Below are 13,302 nucleotides of genomic sequence, written 5' to 3'. Positions count from 1 at the left end.
TCATCTAAAAAACGCTTTTTATTCCAATTTTGTTTTTCATTAGATCACAAAATAAAACTTTCAAGTTAATCAAAATAATATTGTCTATGAAAATAACTACCAAAAGAAGTGCTTCAAAATTTTGGACTCATTGTTACTGTACATTTCATATAGTTGAACATGGATGATAAAGCTTAAAAGTTAGGAGGGACTTTATGGATCATCCTAGTTCGTTCTCCTATCATCCGTGACAAATCGTCATTCTGCTTCCTGCTGGATCTTCTGGAATAGAAAATACATTGTGTTTGCCAGGGAGAATTAGCACCCAGAATGTTTTCTCACTTGTCCAGACTGCTTTGGATGGCACGTTGGAGTGCTGACAACCATAGGAATTTGTCATCCCCAGCCTCTGTAGCGCAAATCCATTCACGTTTTGGACCTTGAACAATAAATGCATTCCTGATATCTGTAAAAATATTTGAGGTATACTAATTAATGTTGGCAGGTCACAATCAAAAGAAAATGTTTTAAAATTCAAGAATTGACCAAGTCATCTTTGAGAATTTTTTGAAAACTAAAAAGGGATTCCAACAAATACAAATCCAGTTTAGAATAGAAGTTCCTAAAAATGCTGAATAATTTAGATATCTAAGATAACTTTTGTCTTTGTAATTGTTTAATTGTAATTAGCAGTTAGTTTTAAAGACTAAATGGTCGATGATGTAATGTTCCTTAATTTTTTGTCTCGGCCACTCCAGAAGAAATGGAATCAGTAGGGTCTGCACTAAGAGCTGGTGCAGGTAGAGATGTGAGACCTAGGCCTGCACCACGCCGGTATGAAGGCCGGTGTCAGAATTAAGCCAGTTACGTAGCTTGAGTGCCAACCGCCTAGCGGGTTATAGAATGATGTCTTGACACAGGGAAGAGCTTACTAAGGGGAGGTGAAAGCAGACATCCTACCCTCCTTAACCATTCCTGGTGATTATAGACAGCTTAACTCAGGTTATCTGAGTTTGTCTTCTAGGTGGGAATATTTATTTTCACCTTTGGTGTTCATCTTTTTTCAGGCTCAGATTTGAAATGGGGCTAACACTAATGGGAAGCATCCCTTTTAATTGAGTTCCTTCTCTAAGATCTTGATTCCAGCTTTATCCTTACGTCCTGCCTTGACATGCAGTGAAAAATATTGGCCAGGTTGTCTGGCCTAATAGAAATTGAGGAAAGAGAAAGATCCTTTTAAGCTTGGGAAGTAGAGTGCAGGATAACTAAAAATAGGCACAGTAGTGTTTTTAAGTAGGATTTCTTTTTGTAACAGACGATAGTTCTATTGAGGTTATTAATGAATGACATGTTTGTTACTAAACATCCTTTGCAAATCTGTTAATTACAGAAGAACTTTCAACTTGAATATGAATTTAGGGAATAAAAGGTGCACAGATCTGTAATAATCACTTAGTCCTAGTGGAATGGGAATGTAGATAGAAATCTAAAATAGTAGCAAGTATAGGCAGTGTAGAGTCCTAGTAAAATGGAAAAGTGATGGATAATAATCTAAAATTGTAGCATTTACAAGAAGTAGCGAGTAGTGGTTATAAGGGCTCCAGCTCTCCTGTCAATTGCTTCAAAGAACTCAAGATGATGTTCGTTCATGCCTCCCTTTGTGATTTTTGAAATTGTTTTCCTAATATGTAGGGTGCACATCTGAAAATGCAAGCATTCCTTTCTTTTGCTATTTCTAATAGATGAAAGTTTACATTAATGAAACCTAAAAAACATTTGGATAATTATTAGCAAACTTGCAAATTAAAATCCCAGTCCTTTTCCCACTTTTATATTTTCATAGTTAATGAGCATTATATAATACAGTTTTCTGAAGGTATTTAACTCTTGGAAGAAAAAGAATACATACATTTGGAATCTGGAATATCCTCTACAAGTAACCTATGAAGAGCCACCGACGCAATGAACTGGTAGGTTGATTTTGAAGTCCTTTCAAATGGAGTATGAGATGTGCCCCGACTCGAAACGAGTAGTGCATCATTGAAGAGAAAAAGACTGAGATCACGGGTGTGTTCATAGGTCCTGTGTTAAAAGTGAAGGGGGATTATGTATACATACATACATGCTTTGTTACACAATTCATCATCTTTGCATTGATAAGCCAGTTGTCAAGGTTTTGGCCCACTGCAGACCTTTGGAATGGCTGGTTGAAGTTCTGTGTAGTCCCTTCTGTCTCTCGGATGTGAATAGTCCCTCCTGTCTCTCAGACCAGGGCTGTGGGTGGGCCTCAAGGTGCCTTGATCGAATGGTCTGAACTTACTCATTGGCCAAGTGGTCAATCAGTGTGGGGCAAATGGACGTTGAACTTTTCCTCCTTTATGACATGAATCGTGTGAAAGCTGTGTTTTCAAACTTTGGTCAAGTTTGGTATTTTAATGTTTGAAGTATTTGGGTAATCGGGAAAGTAAGTTTTTGTTTGGTTTCATCTTTAAGGGTAACAACAGTTTGGGGTAGAGAAAAACACAAGAACCAGTCTGGCACAAGGTGTCTTAAGCACAAAGCAGGGACAAATGCATTTAACTCCTAGGTAGGAAATTCGAATTTCTCTAATTTTGATTGGAGGGAAATCAATAGATGCTACACTTCATCGGTATGAAAGGTTAAGCAGCTCTTCATTTTCACTGAGATTGCTGCGATGGTTTATCAACAGGCAATACGTGACGTCCACCCCCGTCTCTGACCCCCTTTGCTGTTGTGTTGCTGGAGCCGGGTCTCTGTGTCTGGTAGGTGCCAGTGTGCTCTAGTAGGACTTCTCAGCAGAGAATCAAGCAACGGGTTGGGGAAGAGCCAGGGGAGCCGCGCCTCCCCCCAAACACAGTGTCCCCGGCGTCCCCCTCCCCACACACCAGGAGTGGCTAAGTGAAGCTGGCTCAGGGTTTTACGGAAGGATAATCAAAAACCTTTCTTCTCTCAGAACCATCAAGCAATCCTCAGTTACTCCAAGAAAGGGAGTCACTTTACAGGCTTGATGTTCACAGGAAGTCTCTTCGTTTTTTTATCTCAACCATCTTTGTTTAATTTTTAAATTGTCTATGAACATCCACATCAAGTTTTACATAAATGCTAAGGCGACATCAGTCCATACCCTTGGTTTTTTTAAGTGTACTTTTTTGGTCACTTTTTCTTTTTGCTTGGCTCCCTCCTCCCTACATTCAATTCATCCAAGTTACCAAGCTAGTACCTGGCTTTCTTCATTTTCTTCCCTGCTCAGGTAATCACACGCATATGCACGAATATACACATCTATTTATAGATAGGTTGCCATTATTTTACGAAAATGGAAATATTAGTCACACTTTTTTCCTGCTTTTGTCCACAATGGAAATCACTTCAAGTTAACTGGTATGGCTTTAATTTATCCTTTTTAACGGCCAACTAATACTTTATGGTGTGGGTAGCCCTTTTGATGCACATTGGTTTTGTTTACAGGCCTGGGTCTTTTTCTTCCCTTCCCTTTCTCTCTCCTTCCTTTCACTAGTTCTTTGTTGGCACTGTGAGCAATGTTCTAATAAACTGATCTTTACATGTAGACAAATCCCTTACATGCTGTTATTTCTATCAGATACATTTTAGGGGGTTGGATTGATTGGTCACAGGGTTTATGTATTTTTATCGAAAACTTCCAGATTGCTGTCCCTAAAAGCTGCTATAATTACCATTTAGAATCCATTTTATACAATGGTTCTGGCTTGTACATAGTACAAACTTTTTTTTTTAACATTTTTATTTATTTTTGAGAGAGGGTGGGGGAGGGGCAGATGGGGGGGTGGGGGACAGAGGATCCAAAGCAGACTCTGCGCTGACAGCAGCAAGCTCCATACGGAGCTCAAACCCGTGAACCGTGAGATACGACTTGAGCCGAAGTTGGACGTTCAACTAACTGAGCCACCCAGGCAAACCTCGTGGTACAAACTTTAATGTCCATCGAAATTACCTGGAGAATTTTGTTAAAGTGCAAATTTTAGTGCCGTAGAGCTACAGTAGCCTGCGAATTTCTACATTTCTAAAATCTAATAGGTTTTCAGCTCATCTAATAGATGATGCTGATGTGCAGACCACATTTTGAACAGTGAAGCATTTAAATGATTTATTGGTTACAACCACGTCAAGCTAGGCAAAGGACTGGTTCCGGGAGTTAGACATTTTTTAAGGAGTACTATGCTTCAGATTCAGTTTTTTGGAGAGTATTAGGAAATACAGGTTGTGTTAGATGTGCGGATAAATAGAAGAGCTGTGGTCACCCAACCGTAAGCCAGCTTTTTCTTTTTCACACATTCCCTTCCCATTTCTATGTGATTATGATTTAGGCTGGAAGGAGTTGGGGTGCTTGCAAGAAACAATATTCTAGGTCAAGTTGATAGGGTATTCTGACAATAGGGGTGAGGGAGAGAGGAAGCAGGAAAGGCAGGAGATAACATTTATACAGATAAAGTCTGTATGTAATGGTCTACATGTGGTGAATGACCACTTTAAATAGGTAAAGAACACCCATATTCTTGCCCTTTTTTGGCATTCATTTTACCATATTACTGATAACAATTATTTTTCCTATCGTAACCAGTTTAGAAAAATGTTCAAAGCTATAATAAAATTTTTCTGTTTTATCTCAATTATCAGAGAACGTGCATACAAGTTTGATTTAAAGAAGTGGCTTTGAAAGGAGTGTCTGCTTTGGTAAATGATCACTTTTTACCTTTGGAAGGGGTAATATTGAAAGTGGAGGTAAATGAAAGAATTCCAGTTTTGTGACCCACTTGGAGCAGGTGAGTGGTTAGGTGGCCCAGGGAAGGGAAGGAGCGGGCACATTAACTCGTAGTTGAGGCCACTTGTAATCAGAGGACATGAACAGGGAAACAGGCTTGAAAACGCACAAAGAGGCTTCTGTTATTTCAATCTGATTTATGAGAATGCTGTTTAAAATACAGTAAAACCTTGGATTGTGAGTGATGTTCTGCGAGTGTTCCACAAGATGAGCAAACATTTCTAATAAGTTTTAACTTGGTAAATAATGTCTACGTGACGCCGAACGTCATACAATCACAACTGAGCCCAGGGTTCTTGAAATTCGCTTTGATATAAGTGCTTTGGATTACAAGCATGTTTCTGGAATGAATTATACTCGCAAACCAAACTTTTACTCTCTCTATATACCTGAGTTCTATCTAGAAAGAAGGTTTTCAAAGCCATTTACTAAATTAAGCCCCTCAAGATCAACAGTTTTCATCCACAGACAAGAAACACCAGAACTTTTTTTTTTTAATGTAACAATTCCTCTACATATATAAAAGTAATTTCATCTTTCATATTGACATAATAGCGGCTAAAGTGGAAACTATGGATCCCAGTAGGGTTTCAGAAAGCCACTTCTGCTCATACTGAAAAGAACCAACCCTAAGGGGTAGGGTTTTTCCTCTAAACTTGGATAGAATTTCTTTTCTTACTCAGAAGTAGGTCAAATGACTCAGCAAAAATGTAACAGCTCTGTTCTAGTTTAAATTCCTAACATCATCCTAGAAGTGTTTTGTTGTTTATTGTATTAGACGGCCAAAACTACCAACTACCCAACTACTATAAATACATAAAACCTTCAAAGGAATTTTCAGAATACAACCTCGGGCACGAACAGACAACTGAGCCATCGGTTCTGTGAGCTGACCTGAGCCAAAACTGTCGCTCCCATACATCCACACTCTGACTTGAGGGTTGTGTGGCTTTTTGAGTTTCCAGAATAAGAATCAGTTCAGAGTCCCGTATCCCTGGGAAGTCCCCAAAACACAGTGGCCCTGGTAAATGACTGTAGGCCTTTTGGGGTAAGGCTAAAAGGAAAGTTTACAATCTATATTGGCAGTGTAATAGGGTTTTTCCAAGTCCCAAGAGGGCTTGGTCTGAGAAGTGGATGGCTCCATTTAGTGATTCAAGGCCATGCCACTATTCACCAGTCCTAGAAGGCTCCACCTTTGGGCACCTTTGCATCAAGGCAGGAAAGAGGGAAGGAAAGAAAAAAAAAAAAAAGTCTATTTAAAAACCAGCAGGCTTAAAGTCACATAAATGAAAATTGGCGTTTACTGGAAAAAACTATATTATAAAAGTTCCAAATTCCATAATGTATTATAAAAGCTTAACATATCCCAAAACTCTGTGGGCGATAGCCACGGAGGTACAAATAATAACCCCAAATTTCCTAACTCGAAAATGACTCTATGATTTCATCTCTACCCCCTGAGGAAATTTTTTCACTTATGGTGCAAATATTTACTTTTCTGTGTCACAGCTCTTGTTTATTCGTTGTTTCATACCTGCTGCTCAGATGGTGAGTTTATTACGAGGAAGGTTAATTCATCTTTCCACCTGCTGGTCTAATCAGTAGGAGCACTGAGACCTGGTTTTGAGTTTCAGACCAGCACTTATTCTGCAGCCTCAAACAAGTTAAATCCAGATTCCCACCCATAACATGGTTCCAGTCCTACTTGCTTCACCAAGTGATTGTAATGAGTATATCAAATGAGAAAATTTAAAGTATATGATAAATTATAGGGGTGCCTGCCTGGCTCAGTCAGAGGAGTGTGCGACTCTTGATCTTGGGGTCATTAGTTCAAGCCCTGTGTTGAGTGTAGAGATAGATTGATGGTGGATAGATGATAGATAGATAGGTAGATAGATAGCATTAATAAAATATAGTACATTATAAAAGCTTATGCTCATGTGAGTCAGTATAAATATTAGCAGTTTCCTCTGATTAGAAATCCCTGATGGAAGTCATAGGAATGGGATTTCTTGGGTTTCATGTGACTTTCCAAAATGATAGTAAAGTTTCAGGCTAAATATTCTGTAATATCTTCTGGAATATGAAACTATCTTGTATTTAATTTCAGCTGTTGATGTAAAATTATATGTACATTTGTTGCTTGGCAAATCACTGAGATAGTGCCTATTTAAATATACATGTACCTCATAATTAGAGTATAAAATAATTTGGTATACTCTCATTATCCTCAAAATGTACTCTCTGTTGTCCAAATACTGAAGACAAGCCTAAATTCTAAACACTGAGACATCTGGTTTCTGGTTGGACATGTCAAAAAGCTTGGAAGTCCTAACTTCACCCTCACAACAAAAAAGAAGCTAAAAACCTCAGAATCAGCAACTCTTCTTAGATCCATCAAAGAATTGAGGCCATAAGGTAAACGAGCCACCCAAAAGCTGGGGAGACACTGATAAGGGAATCCCTGCTTACTGGAAACAGAAACTCCCTGAGGGAGCAGCATCAGGAAAGAATATTTAAAAGATAATTGACTAACTGCTAGAGACAGTGTGAACTAGTTTAAGAGATTAGGAACTCCTGGAAGCCTAGCCTTAGGGGAACATTCTGTCCCCACTTGCATGAATTTGAAAGTTGCAGGAATTGTACTTCCAGGAGCCCCGCCAGGTTCTCACTGTAAAATCGGGAGAAAAATCTTTTCATTCTTCCAGATGGGGAAGGGAAAAGTAACTTTTTTGAAACATGCCCAAAGAGTTCTCTTCTCCTTAACAAAGGACTGCCTTCAAGGGAAACTATTTTTATCAGAATCGAACCAACATGGGGGAGGGAAACTTGTACCTCCAGCTCCTTTCTCAGTTTCCTGTGTCAGTAGAGGGGCACCAAAACAAAACAAAACAGAAAACAAGACTGGGAAGCACTTCTGAAGGTCCTAGCCTAGGGGCACGGCTCACTAAAAAAACGAAGACCTCATCAGAAGACTATAGAACTCTTCCCCTCCCTTCCCCTCCCCTCCCCTCCCCTCCCCTCCCCTCCCCTCCCCTCCCCTTCCTTCCATTTGACTACCACATCCATAGGACTCATAAAGACAGGGATTATAGCTAAAAAGAACTAGAAGGTTCAGACCTTATTTAAGAGATCTCTAAGGAAACTCAGTGACAAAAGGGGAGACAAAAACAAGAACACCAGAATTAACTGTAGCTTCTGACACCACAGCTACAACAAACAGTAAGCACAGGCTAACCTCTAGCCAGATAAACATAACACCTCACACCAGAGACCTATTTACCTCATTTCCTTTCACCCAATATATCTAGCTTTCAACAAAAAATTACAAATCTTGCTAAGAGGAGAGAAAATAGTTTGATAAAGCAAGTTTTAGAACCAGACTCACATGGCAGGGATGATGTTGGAATTATTAGACAGAAATTTTAAATATTTATGATAAAGTAAGGACTCTAATGAAAAAAAAGTGGACAACATGCAACAAAAGAACAGATGAGTAATATGAACAAAAAAATGGAAACCCCCCAAAATAAAATTGCAGAAATTGAAAACACTGAAATGGAAATGAATAATGCCTTTGATGGGCTCTTTAGCAGATGGAACATAGCTGAGGAAAGAATCAATGAGCCTGAAGGTACATCAATAGAAACTTACCAAACTTAGAAGCAAAGAGAAAAAAGACTGAAAAAGGAATAGACTCTCCAAGAAATGTGGGACAATTACAAAAGATGTACATATATCTAATGGGAAAAGACGATGGAGAATAAAGAGAAAGGAACAGAAGAAGTATGTGAAGTGATGATGGCTGTGAATTTTACAAAATTATTGACAGACACCAAGCCACAGATCCAGGAAGCTTATAGAATACCACGCAGGGTAAATACCAAAAAAATCTACACAGGCATATTACATTCAAACTCCAGAAAATCAAAGACAAGGAGAAAATCTTGAAAGAACCCAGAGAACAAAAACAAAACAAAAAAACCACCTTACCAAAGAGGAACAACAATGACATTGGATGTCTCTTCAGAAAGCATGCAAGCAAGAAGAGAGTACAGTGGAATAAGCATTTAAAGAAAAAAAAAAAAAAAAAAAACCAGCAACCCAGAATTCTGTAGCCAGCGAAATTATCCTTCAAAAGTGAAAGTTTACCAGACAAACAAAAATTGAGGAAATTTATTGCCAGTAGACCTTCCTAGCAAGAAACATTAAAAGAAGGTCTTTAGAGAAAAGGTAAATTATGTAGGTCAGAAACTCAGACTTACATAAAGAGAGAGTGTTACCTTCATGAGTACATGAAGGTAAAATAAATTCTAATAATAAAAAACTGGAATAATCCCGAGCATGTCTCCCACTACACCAATATGTTCAAAATTGCTGGTTTGCTAGCTAGTTTCCTTCTATCACTGCAGCTCACTTCTAACGTTACCAAACAAAATCAACAAAATGAAACAAAAACACTGTGACCATGACAAAAGTGACACAATTGTGTAATTTGATTTTCATTTAGAATCATTCCAGGTAGGAATAGAGGTGAGAGGATTGGGTTTCTTCCAACCACCACCTCCCCACCCCCCACACACACTGACCTATGCCTTTGGGAAACATTCACTGAAATATTCATTGAAATGACAGGCAAATCCATTTTTCCTTCTTTTGTTGAAATCGGACAAATTAAGGGAGTTGATGTCTCTCCAGTTTGGTTGCTGTCTGTTGATTTCTCATCTTTGCCATTAATACTAAGAACATAGTTGTACAAATAATTTTCCAAAGCAGGGATCAGTAAATTATGACCCCACTTGTTTTATAAATAAAGTTTTATTGTCACACAGCCACACTGGTTCATTTATGTGCTGTATTGTCTATGAAGACTGTACGATTTATGTATTGGATCATTTTGTTGCTGCTTCTGTGCTGCAACGGTGAAGTTAGTAGTTGCCACGGGATATTTACTATCTGACCCTTTACTGATAAAGTTTGCCCATCCTTGTTCTTTTTTTTCCTCAAGTCTTTATTTATTTATTTTGAGAGAAAGAGGGAGAGTGGGGGGGGAGGGGCAGAGAGAGAGGAAGAGAAAGAGAAGCCCAAGCAGGCTCTGTACTGCTAGCCTGGAACCCACTGCAGGACTCAAACCCATGAACCGCGAGATCGTGACCTGAGCCGAAATCAAGAGTCGGAAGCTTAACGGACTGAGCCACCCAGAGGCCCCCCATCCTTGTTCTAAAGGAGGAAAGGGGGTGCTAGCTTATGGAAATTAGCACCCTCCCATCTTCTGTTCTTACACTACTGTGAGGTGCAGAACAGATACAGTGGGCCCTCAATACAATGGTGGTTCCTTGGTGAGACCTTTTTAATACTAACCTCAATAACTATCTGAGGATAATTAACTGGCCTTCTCTTTCTTATAGTTGAGCAAATCACTGGTGTGATACCCATCACTTGGATCTCCTTTCAGCGGGGAAGTGACCCACCTTCAGAATTCCTGCTTCTATGCAGTTTGTGGTTCTGGCAGAGACCATGTATTTTCTCCCATTCTATCCAGTAGCTGCCTGGAATGTGAGTAAGTGAGTAAAGCACCTTACATCATCTCGGAGGAATGTGTGTGTAAGTTTTCAGTACAGCACAAAGATTTGTTGTAAACTTATGTCAGACATTGTACTCAATCCCAGATACAAGATGAGCAAGTCACAGTCACAGCCTTAGGATAGTTCAATGCTTACCTTAAGGAGAAACTTACTGCCTCATCACAGCAGTGAAGCTGGGCTACATCTTGGACCCTAATCAGATATCTGTTTTCCTCTGATAGAGTCTGTGAAATAAAAAACAAAATTAGGCACATTCATAAATTTGTAGAAAATAGAAGTCCCACTACTGCAGAACCATTTGATATCCTGCACACTGTTGAGTAGAACTCAGTTTAATTATGAAAAAGTGAGTGTTTTTACTATTAACAAAACAGGCTTTCGTTAGAAAGACCACAGAATTGACCATGAAAACTATATTTTGAGGGTGTTATCTAATTTTCAATTTTTAATTTTTTTAATTCATTTGTTTCTTCAAGTCTTAAGTAATCTCTGCACCCAACATGGGGCTTGAACTCACGACCCCGAGATCAAGAGTCATATGTTCTTCGGACTGAGCCACCCAGGTGCCCCTGTTGTCTAATTTTTAAAGCTACTGAAATTACTGTTTTATTTATAAATTCTTTAAATGCTTTCCTAGTATTAAAAGAAGAAGGAGGAGGAAGAGGAGGGTTGGAAGCAGGAAAGAAGGGATCTATCAAGAAAGGGTAATGAATGGATTGTTACAAATTAAGAAATTAGGCCCTTGTACTGATCTAGCTATGGAGATGATCACTTGTAATGCACAGCGATCCAGAGATAAAGTTCAGACTCTGTGAGTGCCAAGATTTGGGACTTTTTGTAATCCAGTCAACTTCACTCTCCCTACCAAAATGTCCAGATCTAAATTCTAACAAAACAGCTCCATCTTGTTTCCCTACTTTGGCCTAAGTAAATAAATAAATAAATAAATAAATAAATAAATAAATAAATAACATTTCCAATCAATTGATACTTTAATTCAACATAATTCATATGGTGAACTCCTACTAGAAGACAAGTAAATCATAGCTCATACCTGATGGAGCTCCCAGTCTTATGAATTAAGGGTTACAAAAAAGTGTGAGAGAGATGTTCAAGGTGCTGCGGAAAACCCAGGAAGGGGGAACTCACAGCTGGAGATGTTGGGGAAACTTCACAAGGAAGATGATGATTGAACTTGATTTTTTTTTAAGTTTATTTTTGAGAGACAGAGCGAGCGGGGGAGGAGCAAAGAGAGGAGAGAGAGAATCCCAAGCAGGCTCTGCACTGTCAGCACGAAGCCCGATGAGGGGCTTGAACTCACAAACCACAAGATCATGACCTGAGCCAAAACCAAGAGTCTGATGCTTAACTGACTGAGCCACCCAGGTGCCCCTGAACCGGATTTTTTTTTTTTTAAACGTTTATTTATTTTTGAAAGAGAGACAGAGTGTGAGTGGGGGAGGAGCAGAGAGACAGGGAGACACAGAATCCAAAGCAGGCTTCAGGCTCTGAGCTGTTAGCATAGCCCGACGCAGGGCTTGAACTCACAAACTGCGAGATCACCACCTGAGTGGAAGTCAGACACTTACCGACTGAGTCACCCAGGCGCCCCTGAACTGGACTTTTAAAGGATAAAGAGTTTATCCAGTGGAGTGGGAAAGGAAGGCAATTTCAGAGAAGGCAAAGCACGAGCAAAGCACAAATGTGTGAGGAAAGATTAACATTATTGAAGAACTATGAGTAGATTTCTTTGATCATAAAGTGGTAGGCAAGGCAGTAAGAGAGAAGGTAGAGTGGGACCAGATGATATTCTATATAGGCAGCATCTAACAGATGACTCCTGAGATTTTTTAGATATCCTCAGTGCGCAGAATCCTGCACCAGGCTCTATGTGCAGGGAGATATGACATCAGAAAAGATATGGCCCCTTTCCCCAAAGGAGGTCATGTGCACAGAAGTACCAATCAGAGAGCTAAGACTGAAGACAAACTATGGGATGGGGTCAAGTTCACTCGTGCCTCTTCTCATATGCACCCTTACAGCTAGCAAGGAAGTGAAATGTGAGAGCTCGCCAGCACATGGCACACAGCAGGCCCTCAACAGACGTTAGCTGAATGGAAAAATGCATGTCTCCTTTGCCGATGACCGGAGGTTACATTCCTGAGCATGAGATGTAGTGAGCACATCCGAATACGTACCGGGCATCCCCTGACGATTCTCTGTATGTCTGACAGCTGATCTCTCATACCGATGTTTTGCTTCATCTAGTAAACAAAGTGATTTTAGGCCAGCTAAAATTATGAAAGTTTTATACAGAAAAACTAGATTTAAAATATTTTATGTCACTTGATAGAGGGCTCCGTATGTTCATAACCCTTAATAAGAATCTCAGTTTCGTGTCCCCAATTATTTATTTATTTTTATTTTTATTTGAGAGAGAGAGAGAGAGAGAGAGAGAGAGAATGCAAGCAGGGTAGAGGGGCAAAGGGAGACAGAAAGAGGACCTTAAGCAGGCTCCATGCTCAGCGCGGCGCCTGATATGGGGCTCAATCCCGTGACCCTGGGATCGTGACCTGAGCTGAAATCAACAGTGGGCCACTCAACTGACTGAGTCAGCCAGGCGCCCCATCGTATCCCCAGTGTTTTAAAACAAAGACACAAGTGACAGCACTGTATTCAGAAAGTATCTTCAGGGCATAATATGTTATCAGGTTACATTCAGTCTGGCTGCCCATGCAGTACGCCCATTGCAACAGTATTTTCAGAACGATAGAACTGTCTTCCACGATGCCAAATTCTTTCAGAGAATGGTTATGATTTAAAAATTTTTTTAACATTTATTTATTTTTGAGAGACAGAGCACAAGTGGGGGAGAGGCAGAGAGAGAAGGAGACACAGAATCTGAAGCAGGCTCCA

General features: G+C 39.6%; 1 protein-coding gene across 8 annotated transcripts in view; it reads right to left on the bottom strand.

Moving 5' to 3' along the window:
* ECT2L (epithelial cell transforming 2 like) overlaps positions 1-13,302 on the bottom strand; it is an 81,536-nt gene continuing 68,234 nt past the window's right edge. For 5 of the 8 annotated variants that reach the window (XM_058735438.1, XM_058735444.1, XM_058735441.1 and 2 more), the window contains 4 exons: positions 12,585-12,650; positions 10,522-10,610; positions 1,889-2,061; positions 1-445 (listed from right to left, as the gene is read on the bottom strand). In XM_058735438.1, coding sequence (XP_058591421.1) covers positions 318-445; positions 1,889-2,061; positions 10,522-10,610; positions 12,585-12,650 — 456 coding nt within the window. In that variant the 3' untranslated portion in view covers positions 1-317. Of the gene's footprint in view, positions 446-1,888; positions 2,062-10,124; positions 10,351-10,521; positions 10,611-12,584; positions 12,651-13,302 lie in introns of those variants that run through there. The other 3 variants (XM_058735446.1, XM_058735443.1, XM_058735445.1) reach the window with 3 other exon arrangements.

Source organism: Neofelis nebulosa, chromosome 6 (assembly GCF_028018385.1).
Source record: "Neofelis nebulosa isolate mNeoNeb1 chromosome 6, mNeoNeb1.pri, whole genome shotgun sequence".
NCBI lineage: Eukaryota > Metazoa > Chordata > Mammalia > Carnivora > Felidae > Neofelis > Neofelis nebulosa.
This window is presented reverse-complemented; position numbering and strand designations above follow the sequence as displayed.